General features: G+C 45.9%; 1 protein-coding gene across 1 annotated transcript in view; it reads right to left on the bottom strand.

The window, feature by feature from the left end:
• Positions 1-11140: 11140 nt before the first annotated feature.
• Positions 11141-20461, bottom strand: part of TAF4B (TATA-box binding protein associated factor 4b) — a 76241-nt gene continuing 66920 nt past the window's right edge. The window contains exon 15 of the mRNA XM_071737390.1: positions 11141-13009. Within this exon, the coding sequence (XP_071593491.1) occupies positions 12842-13009 (168 nt within the window). The 3' untranslated portion in view covers positions 11141-12841. The remainder of the gene's footprint in view (positions 13010-20461) is intronic.

The following is a 20461-nucleotide window of genomic DNA, read 5'->3' as shown; positions in this document are numbered from 1 at the left end:
CACAGGTAACCATAAACCAGCTCTGAGTCATTCCTGCCCTGGAAGCCAACCAGGTCCTGCTCATGAGCTACCATTGCAGGAGCTGCTGCAAATCCCCTGTTACAGATCAGGGGTTTCACTGCCCCCTGGTTGCTGTCCCTGCCCATCGGGTTGGAAGTCACCTGTGCTCCTCTGCCACGGGTGGGTAGTACAAGTGCTCTGGAGCAAACTATGGTGTTTGGCTTGGAAGGCTGTGATGTTTTGCTCATTTTATGGCTGCAGCTCCACCCCTCACTGAAGCAGGTGCACTGCCAACTGCAGGCTTCAGCCTCAGCAGTTCTGGGGCTCTTTTGTTGCTCTTCCCATTTGCATGCAATTCCCTCTCACACTTGAATCCTTGCCCTGTGACAGGTAATTTGCCTGCCTGACAGAAGCTAAGGAAAAGCCATGCAGCCTGGGGTTTCCCCACATTTCTCACCAATGAGTCCTGCTTGGTATTCTCCTGCAACAAGTGAGCTGGGACATCAAAGCAACAAGGAGCAGCATGCAAGGATGAGAGTGGCTTCTCTTGAAGCAGAAGAGATGGTGGCTCGGTGCGGTGAGGCAACTATGATGTGCTTGGTTTTAGGAAGACCATCTCAGGATGCTGTGTAGGCAACCACCCTTAGGAGTTCTTTCCCACAGAGGTCACCCTGCTGGTCCTTCAATGTGGACAGCTGTGGCTGAGCAGCAGCAGCACAACTGAAGAGCTTGCAAGGATCAACACCATGGACCTGGCAGTGGCTGAAGGACTCCAGAGGGACACGCAAGAAAGAACTTGCAACAAAGCTGACTCTGCAAGGCTGAGTTGGGCAACAGCAGTTTAGATCAGCTGTAGATCTAGAGGCCCTCAAGAGAGGTAGGAGACAGAGGAAACTTCCCTCTTCTGCCAGCACATCCATATTTGGAGGTGTGGGTGAAGGCTCCTTACTGCCTAGGGGCTGAGGTGCCAACAAATGGGGCAACTTAGTGTATCATTGGGGAAGTCCACCACAAAGCTCTCATTCTCAGGTTTTGGGGGGGTTGAGGTGACTTTGAGAGAGGAGGTATTAATTTGTACCCCCAGATAAAATTTCTTGAGCTCTGCCTTTTAGTGAGCTCATGTGTAGTATGGAAAGCAATTTATGTCTCTCCAAAAGAGATGCTGTGGGCAACTCTCCCTACCTTGGGCAGTGCTGCTTTGGTTTTACAGCCCAGACTATGTACATCTCTGGACTATTTAAAGTAGTCACTCTCTCTCATTAAAGTCTGTGGGACAAAACAGAGATGGTTCTTCCTCACCTCCTGCCCATGGAGAGAAGATTGACCCTGGTGCAAGCGGCTCTTGGTCCCCACCGTGGTGAGATGGGCACTGGGGCTCATCCATCCTTCCAGGCAGCTCAGCAGGGCTGTGAAGGGGCATCAGCCATGTCCCACAGCAGAAGAGAGCACTGCAATAAGGCAAGCTTAAGGGACTGGGAGGTTGACATGACCTCCTTGGGCTCCAGCTTAGGGAGGAAGGGTTCCTATAAAAACATGTGAGCCTTGGCTCCAGCCCGTCGGCACTCACTCCCGTGCAGCTTCCCCTAGAGCACTGAAAACACAGAGGGAAATACCCTTCAGAAACTGCCCAGATTTTGTATTTGAAATTCAGACCACCAGTCTTGTGATTTCTGGAGATCTGATTCATGCTTTTTGAACATGTGGGTTTGGCAATCCTATGCTTGCACTTAGAGCCATTTCCCAACCCCTTATTTTCCCCAGAGGTGTTCTTACTTTTCCCTTTCTTGCTCTTGTATACATGAAATAAACTGCCTGGGGGGCTGAGGGAGTTGTTACCAATAGCAAAACTCATCTATTAAACTCACAGTGAGCTGCTCACTGAACAACAACAACAAAAAAACCCTACAACTTTATAGTCTAAAATAACCACTGTGAATTGGGGCGACTCCTCCCTGCTCTTGCTTTGCCTTGGAGTGGTATAGACTGAGGGTTCTTCTCCCCCAGAAGAAAAGTGCTGTCCCCCCACAGCAGCCACACTGGGGGTGGTGGACAAGCCCTGGACCATCATGGTGGACGTGACCCTGTGTTTCTGTGGGAAAGCTGAGCTCCTGCCCACATCAGATACACTGGGGAGGGAGGTCTGAGGTGCAGGCATGCACTTAAGCCCTGAGGAGAACCAGTCCTGGGGTCGTGAAAAGAGGATGGTCTTGATTTGGGAGATTAAGTGTGAGGTTTTTGGACCCGTATCCAGATAGGTATCAAAAAAACCCCTGTTTTTTTCTCTCAAATACTTTCTTCATTCAGTCATGGCAGGGACTGTATCTTTATCGCTACAGATATCAATCAGGGGCCTAAGTGCTACCTTAGCTCAAAGAAACAGAATTAATTATCCGAAGCCTGTGCTGAGCACCATTTTTATTCCCATACACAGCCTGCTGCTGGCACGGTAGAAAGGCAAAACCCCACACCCATGGGAGTAGAGACTGTTTTCCATTCCCTGCAAATGGAAAGGATCACTGCCCTCTTGAAGACAGAGCAGCAGCCAGGGAACAAATGGGAGTCTCATTGAAAGGGAGAGGTTTTGTGGGGTGCCAGCCCCAAACTGGGAGCATCATGCTCTGAACGAATGTGCAGGGCCAGGCATGGGAGGTGATATGAGAAGTGGACTTGTTGGGTGGGTTTGGGACTCACAGCTAACATCAGGAAAGGACTTTGTTAGCCCTGCTACCCTGGACTCCACTGCCTCAAGTGACGTGCGAAGGAGATCCCCAGAGGATGGCACATCAGGAAGGGGAACTACCATAACTAGGAAGGGGGAAATGCCCAACACAGGGCTGTAGATGCTGAGAAGTGAGTGCAGAAACATAACGATGTCAAGTTTTTGTTGGCATTGCAGCAAAGCCCAACTTGAAAGAGATACCCAAGAGAGAACAGCTTAAGAGCTTAAAAGCACTCTAGCTGCCTGGGACAGCCGCACAGCCTGCCTCCAGTCTGCAGTAGCTCCACACAGGGATTCAGAAAAGGAAAACTGCTCCCTCCGAGCTGTCCTCCCTTGGGGAAAGGGAATCTGCATCTCCAACTCCACAGGAAGCTGGAGTTGATGGTGGAGACCTTTGCAGCAAGCACTCCTCAAGGCTCTCCAGAAAACAGTTTCAAGATTTGGAAACTCTTGAGAGGGCAAGTGCAACAGGGGTGACATTAACAAAAGTGATAAGAAGAGAAAGTAACTCTGGCCTCTTTTACCCCTGCTGAAATTGATTTCTCAGCTTAACATGCCCAGAGGGTCTCCAGGTGCTCACAATTTCTGCCTGTGCATAGGACAACAGATTTGCAATCAAGATCTGTCAGCCATTAGTCCAGATGGGTGGCAGCTGAGGAGCTGTTGCTTGTGTAGGAGATGTCTCCTGTGGAAGGAAATCAAAGTAGTGAGCCCGAAGAAGGCTGGGGAGGGACTGGAGTAACCCAAAGGGAACAGATTACTTGAGGGATGGGGAGAAGAACTGGAGCAGCCGTGGAAACTGAAGAAGAAGGCAAACTTTTGGGAAGAGCAGAAGTGTCCAGCAAGCTGTGCAAGGTGAGGGCACCCCATTTGCTTGGCTGTGAGCATTTCACTCGGGTTTCACTTGAATGCAGGAATTAAAATCAGGCCAGAGGGTGCTTCGATGAAGCAGACTGTTCACTCCATGTTTACAAATCATTCCCAGGGCTTAAAACACTGAGGAAGGACAGTGGCCAGGGAGATCCTTGAGGGAAGCCAGGCAGTGTGATGGTGTGTTTGTGCTGCAAGGCACAGGCACGGGGGCAAAATGCAAAACTATGGCAGCTGGGGGAGGGGAAGGGAGGTGGGAAGGAGATCCAACAGCACAGAAACCAGGAGATGAAATGCAAGAGTGGGGAAGAGGAGCTGGGCCACTGCACCCACATCTCAGTTGAGCCAGGGAGCATTTGTACTTCATCTCAATGTCAGGAGCCTGAGCTCCGTTCGTATGGCTCACTCGTGATGGAGACTGGCTTGGCAAGGAGACCTCCTGGACATGGGGCACGTCTGAGGAGAGGGAGTGTACATGGTGCTGTGGAGGATCAAGGAGGACCCGAGGGGGATCAGTTGCCCCAACAAGGGCTCAACACCCCGGCAGCTGGGCCTCCCACCCACACTCCTACGAGCTCATCCTCTGGCCAAGAGCCATCAGTCCCCAGCCCCGAGCAGCCATGGGGCAGGGCAGTCCCGCGGCGGCTCCATGGGGCCCGGCAGGCTGGGCTGGGCCAGGCATGCCCGGCGGGCCCCGGGGCGGTGGGGTGGTGCTGGCTCCCCTGGGCCCTGTGCCAAGCAGTTGGCTTTCCCAAGGGTGCCTCAGCCATCACAGCCCCACCCGGGACAGGGTCCCCATGCAGGAGCTGTGAGCCTCTTGCAGACAGCTCCTACCACCCATTGCCCCTGTGCCACCCCCCATTGTCCCCTACGACCTATTGCCACTGTGCCACCCATTGCCACTGTGCCACCAGTTACCCCTGAGCCACCCATTGATCTGTGCCACCCGTTGCCCCCTACCACCTATTGCCCCTGCACCACCCATTGTTGCCCCGTGCCACCCATTGCCCCCTACCACCCATTGCCCCTGTGCCACCCACTGCCCCTGTGCCACTCACCCTGCCCAGACCCTAAACTGCTTCAATGTGTCCTATGTGCCAACTCACTGCCAGAGGCAGGTGACAGCTATACAGGGTTTTAAATCCCTTCTTGAGCAGAAACCTGTGCTTCTGGGGGTAAAAAGCAAAAGTTACAAAAGAGGCAGCAGCACACTGCCCCTCCTGCCCTGCAAGGGCTGGGCTGACCCTCCTTGGCTTTCTTCTTCTACTGCTCCTGGGGTCACACTGGCTTCCCTGCTCCCAGACATTCCCTCCCTGCTCCCAGCCATCATTGGAGACTCAGCTGCAGGTCAGGGCTGCAGAAAGTTTAGCCCGTGACAGAGAAAAAGGCTGAAAAGGCAGGCGTCTGCCTTAAGGAGATGGAGGAGCCTCACCCAAGTATAGGGAGGTCTGGAAGAGTTGGGTCTCTGCAAAGTTTTCTAAAGTTTCAACTTGATTAAGAGTGTAGAGAAAAAAAACAGAAAAAGAAAAAAAAAAAGGGCCTCCTGACTCACACTCTTCCCAAGACTGCCCTAGCCCAGGGCATTTTCCCTGCCTTGGGAAGTGTTGCAAAATTTGAGCTTACCCTAGAGGTATCTCTCACTAATTACTGGATATCCTGGTTTTGTGTAAGGACAGAGGCAGAACCTTCCCACAGGTTCTTCTTTACAGCATGGGAAAAAAAACTAGAAACACTGATTTCTGTTTCAGCATCTCCAGCAGACTGCTGTGAAGGGATGATTACCCACTCGAGGGGATCTCTTTCTGGAGCCATCCTCCCCTGCTCTGGGGCATCACTCACCAACAGTCTCTAAGCAGCAAGGAATTTCAAAGGCAAAACTGAACCTTACTTTTAATATTTGTGCTCTGTACCTGCAGTTTGGGTGACTTTCAATTTATTTTTTTTTTTATTTCCCCTGTAATAAAGAAGGCTCAAGCTTTCAAATTAGAAGCAAAGACTCGGAGAGCTTTGTGAGATGAGGCCTATTTGGGTTCGCAGCACCTGACAGCCTTGCTGCAAAGGGCTAATGATTCAGCAGGTGGAAGGCAGGGTGCAGAAAATTACAGCCCTGGTCTTGACAAGAGGTAGCACAACCCTCATTACCATGTCAGGTCAACACAAGGCAGGTGCTTATATGGGCTGCACCACAGCACTGGGATTCAGGAAAGGAAAACTTCTCCATCCAAGCTGTCCTCCCTTGGGGAAAAGGGAATCTGAATCTCCAATACCATAGGAAGTTGGAGTTGATGGTGGAGACCTCTACATCAGTAGGGGAAAACAGTTTCATGCCTGAGATTTTGAATAGCCCATGCTATACCTACAGTTTCTGGTATCTGCTCTACCTACACATCTTCTGCACGTTCCAGCCTCCTCTTGCAGCCCCAGGCGGGCCACCAACTCCTATGGACTCCGTGTGTCTCCCCAACCTGCTGTGCTTCATCTCTGTGGCTGGACCACAGCACTGGGCTCCAGCTGGCAATAATCCTGACTGCCACTCCTTCAGAGATTTGGAAGTGAGATCACGACAGAGGGTTTCTCCAAATTTTAAGAGACGTGAAGAATGAAAACTGCGCTGAACAGAAGGCAACTATTTAAGGATTTCTTCCTCCATGTCTGCTTTGTTAAATACATAGCCTGCACACACATATGCACCTACTTTGAGGGGTTTGCTTTTTTCTCTTGAAAGGCTCTTTTCTGTCATTCCTGTAAATGAAAACCTCTGCCAGAACACACATAAAGGTATCACTGAAGGTCCTAGAGAGAGGAGCAAGCTCTGTCTTCAATTCTCCAAACAACTTCTCCCTTTTCTACCCTCCCTTCTTGAGAAGTCCTGCTGATCAGCTCCTCAAGGGAGTCTTTATTCTCTGACCAATTTTGCACAAAGGTATCAAAGGATTTTAACATATTAAAACTTGCAACCTCTTCAAGAATTTGCCTCCCTCTCTCCTTGTTGCTGGAGTTTCACACCTGGGAGCTCTTATAACTCAGCCCTTACAAGTAGTAGGGTATTTCTTTTTAAAAGTTACTTAGCCATCCTTAGACACAAAGAGTACATGTATATTCATACATAATTACTTGGAAAAAAATGCTCTCCCTCCTCCCTCCCAGCTTCTAAGGACAGAAATAAGAAACACCTTCAAATAACTGTAAATAATAAAACCCGTCACGCTAAACACTTCAAAGTGCAAGTGCAAATATCTCAAGAAGCTTGGGGAACTACGCATAATTATAAATTAACTCTCAAAACCAGATACAGATGATCTGTCAGATAATTTTTCATTCCAAATATATTTGAAAATACTGTTCTTTGTGATCTGGTAGAGAGAGTAATTGTTTACCAATAACTGCAGTTCTTCAAGGAAAGCTTGTGGAGCAGGAGCTCCACAACTTTTTAGCTTTAGCAGTATTAATGCAGAAGACCAACCCCCCCACACCTTTGCTCCCTCCTGGAAGGGCACAGCCCCAGGGGCAGCTGTCTTTTAGTGACACTACTGATGGTCAGAGCTCTGGGGAAACACATACTGGTCACCCCTGAGGGCTTCAGCACAGCTCCTGATGCCACGCAATGTCCAGCTGAATCACACGTGACAGCTATACCCTTTCCAACCAGAGACAGAAAGAGGTTAGAGAGGAGATAATGTGGAAGAGCTGTAGGCTGTGAGATGGGGTTTGGGGAAGAGAATGGATCACTGGCTCCAATAGGGTCTCTGGTAGGAATCTTATGTGGCTCTGAAGAAACCTTTGCCCTGAAGCAAAGCCTTCGACACCGTCCCCCACAGCATTCTCCTGAAAAAGCTGTCAGCCCAGGGCTCAGACAGGAGCACCCTGTGCTGGGTTAAGAACTGGCTGGAGGGCCAGGTCCAGAGAGTGGTGGTGAACGGGGCTGCATCCAGTTGGTGGCCGGTCACCAGTGGTGTCCCCCAGGGATCAGTGTTGGGCCCGGTTCTGTTTAATATCTTCATCGATGATTTAGATGAAGGGATTGAGTCCACCATCAGCAAATTCGCAGACGACACCAAGCTGGGGGGGAGTGTGGATCAGCTGGAAGGCAGGAGGGCTCTGCAGAGGGACCTGGACAGACTGGAGAGTTGGGCTGATTCCAATGGGATGAGGTTCAACACGGCCAAGTGCCGGGTCCTGCACTTTGGCCACAACAACCCCATGGGGAGCTCCAGGCTGGGCACAGAGTGGCTGAGAGCAGCCAGGCAGAAAGGGACCTGGGAGTCTGGATTGACAGGAAGCTGAACATGAGCCAGCAGTGTGCCCAGGTAGCCAAGAAGGCCAATGGCATCCTGGCCTGTATCAGGAACAGCGTGGCCAGCAGGTCCAAGGAAGTGATTCTGCCCCTGTACTCAGCCCTGGTGAGGCCACACCTCGAGTCCTGTGTCCAGTTCTGGGCCCCTCAGTTCAGGAAGGATATCGAGGTCCTAGAGCAGGTCCAAAGGCTGGTGAAAGGACAACCAAGCTGGTGAAAGGACTCGAGCACAGACCCTATGAGGAGAGGCTGAGGGAGCTGGGGCTGTTCAGTCTGGAGAAGAGGAGGCTCAGAGGAGACCTCATCACTCTCTACAACTCCCTGAAAGGAGGTTGTAGCCAAGTGGGGGTTGGTCTCTTTTCCCAGACGACTTTCAACAAGACAAGAGGGCATGGTCTTAAGTTGTGCCAGGGGAAGTTTAGGTTAGATATTAGAAAGAATTTCTTTACTGAGAGGGCGATCAAGCATTGGAATGGGCTGCCCAGTGAAGTGGTGGACTCTCCATCCCTGGAGATATTTAAAAAGAGGCTGGATGTGGCACTTAGTGCCATGGTCTGGTAACTGCAGCAGTAGTGGATCAAGGGTTGGACTTGATGATCTCTGAGGTCCCTTCCAACCCAGCCAATTCTATGATTCTATGATTAAACAATTCTGCTAGGGAAACACACATTAGGTGTGAAGTACCTACTTCTGCAGACACCTGGTAGAAACCCTTGACAGAGTTAGGAGTTAATGGTAGAAATCTTGGCCACCATGAAACACAAACCTCCTGCAAGGATCTGCTCCCTGTACTGAATATTGCAACATTTGGGCTGATGAAAGCTGAACTGCATCACCACCTCCTTCCACTTCAGAAGAGCCCTTCAACTTTCAAGTGCAGGATGGAAACCCTCCCATCTTCAGAGCAAAAACACTTGCCTGGGGGCAGCCTGTGAACTGTGAAGCAGGGGCCCCTGAGGAGGGACTCAGTACCAAAGTTAGCAGCTAACACATCAGAGTACCTACAGAGAGCAAGCAATGAGTGACCAGTTCATGCCTATAGTAGAAGAGGAAAGAAGAGGTGGTAGGGACAAGGACTGATATATCTAGAAGGAAAAGACCAGGCTTGTTGCCTTTTCCCTTGAAGTATTAGAAACCCAGAAGGGGTGCTCACCCAGCTTGCAAGAGGTCTGCACCAAGTGGAACACTGGCTTTGCAGACTGCAGACAGGTGAGGATAGGGCACGCCACTGAGAAGTGGCAGCAAGCCCAGTGCCAAAATAAAAAAACAGAGAAATCCAGTGTGCTACACTCTTCAGTCATGGTACTTAATTTTGCACTAATCAAAGCATCAAAGCCTTCAGTGCAGATCGCAGTTATCTCCAGAAGAGTTATCTGCAGGCTGCAGCCATGGGACTTTGGATAACAATGGTTTGATCCATCTCTTGGAGGATGTGCAGACATCATGTGTGCTACGTGCAGAGGGAAGTGGTGTGTGCTGCACTTGGCCTCAGAAACCCAGCAGCCCTCATTTAAAAAGCTGCTGGGAGCAAGCCCGTTTCATCAAGTCCAATCACTTGGACTGTCTGCCCCTTCAGCACATCCTTGTTTGCCTTAGTCTCTCCTTCTTCACCCCAGTGATTACAAATGAAAAGGAAACCAAAGAACAGAGCAGAGAGAAACCTGGAGAACAGCTGAGGGCATTTTTTTGCCAAGCACTCACATGGCAGGACACAGGTGCCTACAAGAGCGCAGGCCTATAACAACTTGATGCAAACAGTAGCCCTAAGCTACTCATGTCAAAGTGTCCAAGAGTGCAATGGCTTTGAGGAATCATCCAGCAATGTCTCATGGCCCCCACTACCTTCCTCATTAAACCTCAAACAAAGCTGTGGGGTATGCTAGTGCACTCCAGCTAGTCCTTCCCAGGGGGAGCAGGGAAAAGCTGGAGTCAAAGGTAGTGCAAAGGGCTGGATTCAGTGGTAAAACTTGAAAAATGGCATTAAGGGGGAAAAGCAGCAGCTGGAGGGGTACAGGGCCCCTTCTGTCACCACAAAATGTACAAAACTTTGCATACTCTGCTGCTAAGATAGTAGTACAACAAACAACAGCTTTCCCCCCACAACTGTATATAGTTTTCTCTAAAGGCTGAATACTTGAATGGCAGGGAGAGTTGCCCAGACAGCTCCGTGCATCAGGAACAGCCACTAGGCTAGCAGGGCCATCTGGGCAGCAAGAAGTGCCTGGAAGAAGCTTTAGATGCCTCACAAGCACTGGTGGCATGGATGGCTCTGCTGCTAAGTCCCTGAGCAAGCTGAGAACTAAGAGGCAAGAGAGCATGATGGCATGGATTGTCCTCATCACCCTGTGACTGGGATTTAAGTATTCCCATAAAGTGTAGCAAGGCTGGGGAAAAACAGGATGTAGACCCCTGATCATCTCTCCTTTAACTCCTGGTGTGACTGAGCAAAGCCCAAGCATCTCATAAATGCCACTTCAGAGGACATTTGTTCTTCTTGGAAACAAAGCTGAACTTGAATGAGAGGCAGGCTGAACCCTTGGGAGGGAGACAAGTATTTTTAGCCTGTGCACTTAGCCCTTGTCTGCTCCTGTCTGAAAAACATTTTTGAAAATATCTGCTGCTCCTTAGAGAATAAAAATTTGGGGGTCAGTGTGTTTATTGGTGAGAAGAAAGAGGTGGAACCCAGGGAAGAACTACTGGTGAAAGAGACAATTTGCCACAGCAGCAATGAAAGCATGAAATCTGCATCGTAGGCAGGCCATAAGAAGACTTGAATCATCTTTCATTTTAAGTATTGTATCGCTTTAAGGAAGAAGCAGGTCAATATGCAGATGCTCATTTGTGTTCTCCAGCCTGCACTTAATTAATTGTGAGTTGCTTTAAAAATAATTTAGGACAATGCTTCCATTGCCCACTGCTGAAGCGAGACAGTTCCTGTGTTACTTCCTAGAGTAACAAGTGCTCTCCTGTTAAAAAAAAAAACCAACCAAAACCTCCCAAAACCCAGCCTCTCTGCTGACTGACTGGGGGAAAAAATCAGACAAATCAGAAGTTGCTTTTTCTCTCTCCCCTTCAAGTAATTATTTGCTCTGTTTAAAAAACTTAAAACTTAGATGTTTATCATTAAAAAGTCACGTGGGGCAACTGAGCCAATTCCTGTGATGGGCAGATAGCTGGGGCTCACTCTCAAGAGCCATGCCATTAGTCATGGTGATGACAGCTTCAGACACTGAATTTTGCACATTAAGAAACAGCTACTGATTTATTATTTTTAATAAAATAATTGCTTTAATGCAGTATTTAAAATAATTTTAAACATCTGATCAATAAGATACAGTACACAAATATGGAAAATGCTGCACTTTACATAAAAAGTAAAGCTATGCATTCAATTATACAAAACGATTTTGCCCGATGCCATCAACATACTGCAAACTATAGCTTAGTCAAAGTACTGCTTTTCTTATATATATATATATCTGCTATATATACATATATAAATACTTTACAGCATTCATTTACTAATTTGTTTACTACTGTTCCAACAGAAAAAAAAAACCAAAACCAAACCAATCCAAAACTTAGTATATTTAGTAACTATCTGCAGTGGTTCTGAGAGTTGAAGGCATTTGAAACATCGCTTCAAATTCTGAAGGAGCATGCCAAGTAACTGCAGGAAGCTTGTTCCTTAAAAGAAAAGTTTCAGCAGAAAGCCATTCAATACAGTCAGTGCCTTTCCCACCAGTCTCAAGAAACAGCCATGCTACACAGCACTGTGCCACGGGAGGCAAAATGTTTGGAGGCTGGGAGAAGGGTGACCCAGGGGGTTTTCCTGCCATCGCACAGCAGTCTTTAACAGCAAGCAGAAAAATCTTTGAATCTATTCTAGCAGTCTTAATAATCCCGAGTCCTCCTCCCCACTGAATGGAAACCAGGCAATTGGCTTAAGTACTTTCTATTTGGGAATTTTCCCTGTTATACCACATTAAATCAATATTCTAAATAAAGCGGTGAAACTTGTGCTTTGCAAACACTGCTTTTCTCCTTATGAGAGTTTTCAGCTGCAAAGTTTCACCGCGCTTCAAGTTTTCCCTTTTTTAGTCAGCTCAGGTTGCTTTTCTTCATTTCTTTCTACATCTGTGTTCAAGTTCAATGCTATTTTCTCTATCCACAGAAAGATAAAACTGTTTCTTCTTTTTACCTGTCCCTTCTAGGTTCTTTCTCTCCTTGTATTCAAGTTCAGTAACTCCACATTTTCCCTGAACATCAAAGTATGCCTGAAATAGACTGCCTGATGTACTTCACAAGAATGACCAGTTTGTTCACCTTCCCTCAGTCCCTTTCTCAGAGAAAAGGGAGAGGGCAGATGAGGCAAGGTGGGGGTGAGAAAGAACCCCTCATTCCTTTTGCTTGCTCCTTTGCTCTCCACAAACAAGCACCCAGTAGCAACTCTAAACCCAGAAAAACTGAAGGAGAAGCTGAGTCAGATAGGCAATACACTAGCATGTTGACTTACTGCTGGTTCATGGTTAAATACTGTTGCCATGCTATGCAGTGCCTTTAAAGTGTTAACTTGATTCCCTAGATAAGGTTGGATTAAAAGAAGGCACTACATGTAGAACAGATGTTGCAGACTCTGGAGTAGTGAAGCAAGTGACATACATAAACTAGGGACACGTATCAAGCCCTCGGAGCCTGCAAGACAGTTAAGTGCAAGCAGGTTGTCAGGTGCTCCTGTGTGCATCTCAGTGTTTGTACTGGTTTACAGACTGATTTAAGCCAAGTATTATTAAAAACCCTACAGGTGCTAAGTTAGGTATTTAATAAAAATGTTTATCTGTAAACAAGAGTTATCCTTACAACGGATCATATTCCAGAAACCGGAATTTCAAGACAGTGCAACAATGCTTCAGTGTTTTCTTTGGCAGTAGACAGCAATTTGAAATGTAAAATTCTAATCACTTCAGCAGAGCACGGTACAAGGTTAGAGAATGCTTCATCTCCCTCTCTTGTTCCATGCAGAATATCAAGTCCCTGAGACAGACACGGGTTATTCTTGGACAGAGCAGCTGTTTCGTAAGGCGAAAACCTGATGATCCAGGAGCAATTCCATTGCCTTTCAAATCCTAAATGGGGGAGGGAGAGAAAAAAAAAAACCCACATTAGAATTCCATGTAAATACAAGCTTTTATCCAAATAGGCTGGATTATACTGCCTACTTGCATAAAATCAGCTTGCTTATGTTCAGCGTTACGTGTTGGAAAACCATTAATCCAGAAGTCCTTGCACATTAGATACTTCAAAGACAAAGCCAGCACTTGCCAGTTAACGGTTTGTTTCAGTCAAAGCAATGAAAAAACCCTCAGTAAAAAAATTCTTTTTTAAAAACTGTATCATTATAGTGAGATAAATAACTGTCATTTCACTGATGTCATACTACATAAACACTTGCACTGAGAAAGGACCAGCTAACTAAGAAGAAGGTACTACCGTGGTCCCTGTGCAGAACCTAGGTTGTGCAAGGCTCTTACTCCACTTGCCACCACGCAGGCTCCAGTTTTTCCCATCTCTACTTGAAGGAAACCATGACTGCAAGTGGGCTCTAGCCTTGAAACACAGCCAGAAGAAATTCTTACCCTGGGCATCACCTTTGAATTGTCCTCTTAAGGGAGCAACAAACAAGAAGTCGAATTATCCACATGTTCATAACACTGTACCCGAGCCTATCCATCTCAGTTGGCTGCCTTGCTTGGTTATGAAAGCACAATTGGTAGGAGATGATGTTTAGTAGTTATACATTCAGGCTACTGGAATGAGCAACCCCCACGCATTCCAAAATGCCCCAAGATTTATTATTAGAGGCAGGGAGGAGGAAGATTACCATGAGCTGCACAATAGACTGGCTACTTATCTTGGAGCCAATCTATGCTACACAGCCAGTCTCTTATCACTACTGGAGGGTTCTCAGTAATGAATGCAATTTGTACAAATACGAGTGCTCAGTCTCTGTAACTTCAGCAAGGCAATGCCTGCCAGCATCAACACCACTTGGAGATGGTGTTGCTTGGATGCTGAGTTAACTATATAAATTCTTACCCTAACACTCTCTGCAAGACTTCAGCAAAATGACTTTGCCCACTTTGCTTAGAGAAATCTGGTTAAAACCCCCATACATTAGAAACAAATACCAGTGCTGGACTATCTATAGCAATGAGTGCTACTGTTGTTAGGGGAAAGCATTGAAATTTACTAAAAAAAAAAACAAACCCAAACATATTCACCAGAAAGCACACACTAACCACGGGGAAAGCCAAGGCATATTGTAGAAATGGAAGCTGTATTTCTTACTAGCAGCATGCAGGGTATTCAGCATCATTTCATTTGCTTTACAGTCAATACTATTAAACACTATGAAATGTCATCATCTGAAACTTTCAGTTTGTTAAATGGCTTGGAACAAATGTGTGTGTGGGGAAGACTGCTGGCCACATCGTGCAGAGAGGGCACTGCTGTCCTGGTAAGAGACAAAAGGGTCACAGTTCAAGTTTGTCATATGACAACCCTGAAGGATCCAGGGAAAAGATAGCTCTGCAATGCAGCTGCCAGCACGGGTTGAAAAGGAGGTCAATCCAACAGGATGCAGCAGAAGGCCTGAGGCAATGTTATAAATGAAACAGACCCCAAGGGCTTTCAGTAACCCAACAGCTATGTCCTTTATATTAAAAAAAAAAAGAAACCAAAACTTTATGGAGGTGAAAGTATTTTCTCTCTAAGTAGTCATTAGACTAGAAGTCTTACCTTGAAAAAGACACCAAACAAAGCCACTTCAAAACTGTCCACTCCCTTAAAAAAAGAGAGGCAGGCAGCAGAAACCCCCAAGCCTGCTTTGGAAGCTGTTGGAGCTGCAAGATGCAGGGCAGAAGTGCCAAGCTGCCTGCATTTGAGACATAGTGATGGGTTTATTTATTCCTAAATTCATAACCATCATGCCCATTACAGAGACATAAAGGGATGTTATGCTGTAATATTGCATCCAAAGCCAAAGCTTATTCTGGACTCTTGTTTGCTGAGACAGTAAGTTAATACTCCTAACTTTCATGTAGAATCACACCAGCTTATCAGAGGTACTGAGTCCAGCATCCCAGGGGTCAAGGGCTCTTTGAGTAGTTACTGAACATATCTAAACAAACAGTTGTTACCACATTCAAGTTAAAAGAAAAGGCCTTTTTCTCAAAGTGCACAGTGGCTTAAAATTGAAGAAACCAACAGTCAGCTTAAGGTCATTCCAGTCCAGACTGGGACAGTGTCAGGGAACTCACTCTGAGCTAGGTTTATCTGGGGATGAGCACCAACCACTGGCCCCTGCAGCTACATCAAAGCACTGGTCTTCCATTGTTTTGCTTTGGACTTTGGACCAAAGCAGTGGAGAGTGATGTACTTACTCCTTGTCTTTTTGCAAGAAAAAATTTAGGGAACCAAAAGTAAAGACACTTCAAATTAAGATGCTATGCTCATCAAAAGGAGCCTGATCATAGGTGTAACTGTTAATGTCCAAGATCTTACTCAAGAACTGTCCAAGTCTGAGCTCTGCAGCTGAAAAAAGGCACACTTTAGGGAAGGATCCTCTGCTGGTTGCTTCTTGAGAGAGCCTCCTCTTGAGCACATTCCTGATGGGCAGAGGTCAGTCTTGTCTCTTCCTAGGCACCAGTCAGCAGTCCTCCTTTACATCTCGTATGTCTTCCTGCACAGAAACTTCCCCACACTGCTTTTGGGACCTTAAATACCCTGGTTCATTCACACAATACCAGTCCATCCCTTGCTCCCAGACATTTCTACTTTGTCCCCCCTCTTGGGCAGCCCTTACTATTTTAGGAGATTCTTCACTACAAAATTCTTCAGCCTACCCTAAATCAGCTTTGTGAGCACCTTCTTGTGAGCAGGAGGGTTAGGCTAGATCTCCCTTCCAACTCTTACCATTCTGTGATTCTCAGTGCTGCTTTTCAACCAGGCCACAGACAAGTATGAGGATAAATGAATCCAAAATGCACCCCTGCAGAACAAATTTTAAGAAAAGGGTGCTGCAACAAGCTTGCACCCCCCTTTCTGCAACATCTAATTATTGGTGCCTTAAGTAGCAAATTCTTTTTTTCATTTCTTCTCCTATTTATTTTTTTTTCTTAATTGGGAACACTCCCCTTCTCCATAGGGGTGGCGGAAGAAGTCACCCATATCCTGAGATTCCTGCCATTCACTTGCACCCCCAGTACCCTGCTTTCCTTCCAAAAGGGAAAGGACACAGATACAGGCACTCCAGGAGGGGAGAGTACCAGCACAGATACCACCAGCTGACTTGGATATCAACAGCCCTGCTACAGCCAGCAGCAGCAGCTTCAGCTGACAGACCCTATCCATAAGCCAGGCAAGGTGGTGTGGCAACCACCACTGTACCTGTACCACTGGTGTACTCTGTACCACTGGAAGCCACTCTTTGCAATACCCAGCTTAAAAACAGCTTCTTGAAGCTCCAGTGGCAGCAGTCGTGCTTTAAACCTGTCCCCAGAGTCAATTCAAATCAGCAACTTTGCCAAAACAACATTATGTCACCCCTTCTTGATCCTCAGAACCTTTTATATACACCTGACAGAGATAATTTACTCTCACTGTTCTTGGCAGCAGAAGACATTGCAGAGCTCCTGCAATAGTCCCACACCTCTTGTGCAGCCAGTTTGGTCTGGGAGGTTCCTCCTGAAACCCATCTCTAAGATTTCTAGAGCTCTCTCCAGTGGCTGGACCAAGAATTAAATGCTAACTCTGAAAAGGCAGGAGTGAAGGTGATTCAGAGCCACAGCTCACAAGAAAAGTCTTCCTTTACCTGAGCAGCCACCATCACCTTATTCCTAATCTCCAAGTTGCTCAGAGCATGCAAATACATTTGCATCGTGGGGAGTGACAAGACAAAAGTTGCTCAAAGGGCTCAGCAGACACCGTGGGTCAGGCTCAGAGGTGTTCCCAGCAGAGTACACCCTCCTTTCAAGGGCTTCACACCAATCAATTTCAAAATTTTAAACTCTTGAGAGGAGCACTTTAAGAGAGCAAAGTGTTCAGTCAAATGTTAAAAAGGCAAACAAAGATTTCTCTTTTTAGTTTCTGGTGTAGCATTAACATGACCCAGTCCCACAGCTAAGACCTCAGGAGAGCAAAGTGTCATTGCAAAGCATGAGACAGTTTTCAATGACATCTTCAAACTCTAAATAATTCCAGCTGTGTGCAGCAGAGACACTCTTGGAGAGTGACAAGAGCAACCAGCAAATCAGAGCAAAAGCATCCAAGTTCAACCCCCAGGTCTGTCACCTGTGGTCACACTCAGGTCTGTGATATTTACTGCACTCCCTATGACAGATTCCCAGCCATAAAACACAGAACAGGTTCCTGTGACAGGAGTTAAAAAGGTTAAAACACCATTAATGCATTGTGGAGTGCTCAAACACTTTACTGGGTCTCTCCCAGCAGCAAGGGGGAAGGAAGAGACCTTATCAGAATTGTGACAGTTTTTCTTGCACAAATAAATGCTTAATTTAGACCAGAGAAAAAGGCAAAAAAGTTGATATTTGGTGACAAGCCAGCCTACTGATGCTGTCTATTCTAACAAGCTTCAATCTGATAGAAGCAATCCCACATTCACAATACTAAAACACTACATTACTCAATACTCATATGATTATTTTTTTAATATAAACTTGGTGGTACTAGGTGGCTGGGGTTTTGGGGACTCGTTTTGTTTTCTTTTTTGACCTTCTAGACCATTAGGGTAGATCAAGCCAACATCTGAAAGGCTTAGATCTCTATTTCCAGGCTGCTTCTCATGCAGCTGAAAACAAACGTATATTTATGATGCTATCTGCAGCCTACAAAGAAGCCTCACGAAGCTGTCAGGTCTATATAATGGAGAATGCTATTCAGCTATGCATTTTTCCTCAGATTTCACTGCAACATTCCTACAAGTCCTTTCAAATGTAGGCAACAACATGTTTTACATATTGAAACAAATTACTACGAATGTAACGTCAGTTTATTCACTATTATGCCCAAGATTCATGTACGCACGTCACTTCGTATGGCTACATCAGATGCTTAATCTGTACCTGGAGGTAATGAATACTATACAAATATGTCATGTTAGTTAATAGACAATTATTAAGCTGAAAATTTCTGGCTCTTTGCCACATGATTTTAAGCAATGTATTGTCAACTAAATTATAAATCTCCTGACCCTTCACATGTCATCAACATTCGCGCGCTACCAATATGTTCAGCCTAAAGCTACAATGCAATTAGTCATTTAAATTGCAGATATCTTTCACACACAAGAAGAATTAAGTTCATCTCTAGCACAGAGAAGGCACAATATGGGCCAATGAACTGGATTTCTGAAGTGTGTGAATGGCAGTTGAGAATATTTTTGCCTATTCACATGAGAAAAAATTCACATCAAGTGTATATGGCCTAGACTGACAGCAGCCAAGAAATCCAGTGCTGAAACTGAAACTCTCCAGCTGACAGGGCTGTGCTTGGGTCTTCCAGTAGATAAGGAAGATGCTGAAGCCATGTTTTATAATTGCAGTAACACTTTTAGCTCCTCTCTTCCCCAAAGGTATGACCGTGCTGTAGACTCTTGAGTTGTCTGACAACCTGAATAAGAAGCAGAAACTGAAATCAAGAGTCTGCATATATTGAGCACATGCAAAGGAAGAAAAGAAAAACTCCTCCTGTATCACTTTAGACCTATGGGTTGGGGGAAGGGGTGGTAGAGACAGAGAGACACATAGAGAAAGAGAGGTTCACCCCTAAAGTGTAGAAATAGATTCTGTAGCCTGGCTCTGAACACCTCACTTACATGCAAGTAGCCTAGGTCCAGTTTAAAGTGATTGCTTTTAAATTAATTTTCTGCAGCTTTTAAGAAAATACTTTAACAGACTATCAGGTACCAATGCCAAGAACCAACCAGAAGCCTCTCTGCACCCCCTCGGTACACACGGAGCAGCAAACCTATCACCACTGGCTACAGAGCCAACTTCTGTGTTTAATTCACATTTAGATACAGTCAAATCTTTAATACTGATTCTGAAGTTGATGAATTATGCTATCGTGTTCTCTTAACAGAACAATTTATATCCAAAAAGGCACCAAGATCTTCTCTAGCTAACGCTTAGAAGAGCCTAATGCCAAATATACTCTACCACATATCCCCCCTGCAAATGCCAAGCAAGTAAAAGCAACCTGATTGTCACAGTGCAAAAACCAAACATCCCTCTTCACCAGTCATTTGGAAGAGCTGGACTTTTCCTTCATTCTTCAGAAAAAAAATTGTTGCTTAAAGGCTTAGTTCTTCTACGGTCAGCCTAAAGATCCTTTCCAAAGCTTAAGCAGGCATCATATACAGAATGTGCTTAATATAAGTGCATACCACCATCCAAGCTGTAAAGCAAGAAGGGTAAGTTTAAATTCTGTTAACAATGATCAGATGTGGCAGAGACCTGGCCACAAACATGACGAAACACAAAGCTTATTTTCTCCACCCACAATAAACACTAAAAATGGAACAATGAGCAGTTTGGTAAACAAACACTTCTTCCTGCTGAACTTCTTCCCAGAAAGAAAATAGAAGCTTACTTGTGAACTGCAGTACTAAAAGGTGTGCATCACCCTACAAGTATCACATTATTTCATGCATGTTGGCCCAAGCCAGGGATTTTACAGTAAGTACTCACATGGCTCTGCACTGCCCCCATGATACCAGCTGCATAACTTCCATCTGCAGCAGCTCCACAGCATCCATAAAGTAATACTAATAGATACTATAGAAAATTATACTTGTAATATTCTAGGTTTCCACAGCAGAGCTACACTACAGGTGGCAAGGCAACACCTCCACTTACAGAGCAGCCATTCTCAGTGGTGGATAGAAAAGCTGCATACACCATCTAGAATGAGGATGCTTCTTTTGCCAATGGATCGAGCAAAAAGAAAGAAAAGACAAAATTTACCCGAGTCACTCAATGTGATCAGCCTGGAAGGAGGAAAACAAAGCACAAACCACCAACAGCACTTAGGGGAAAGACAGACTACATCCTTTGTGAAGCAATGTGCTATCACTGAGTCAAAAGGGATGAGAAACAAGCTCTCTCTCCTTCCCTAACCCTCCCCCCCGCCCCCCCCCAAAAAAAAAAAAAAAAAAAAAACAAACCAAAAAACCACAAGAAACAATCACAGGAAGTGCAGAGATCCAAATAAGTTTTTATATATAAAGCAGAAGAATGGTCCAAGCACAGTTTCAGAAGCTAACCATCAGAATAACAGCCATTCTCCTAACTCTACTTTCACAGATGTAGATAGATTTTTTTTTTTCCTCTCTGCTGCATGAAACTGCAACATACTGCTCTCAGTTCAAGACTGAAGACAACCTCAGACCCAGGACACCTTTGGACAGAAGGAAAAAAAAGTTTAAGGACTCAGAGATGCAGATTGTTTCCTCATAGACAAAACCTCTTAGATATCTGCAAGGGTTTTCTAACTTTTAA

The sequence above is a fragment of the Heliangelus exortis genome, chromosome 2, assembly GCF_036169615.1.
Source record: "Heliangelus exortis chromosome 2, bHelExo1.hap1, whole genome shotgun sequence".
Classification (NCBI taxonomy): Eukaryota; Metazoa; Chordata; class Aves; order Apodiformes; family Trochilidae; genus Heliangelus; species Heliangelus exortis.
Note: the sequence above shows the minus strand (reverse complement) of the source record. Positions and strands in the feature narration are given on the sequence as shown.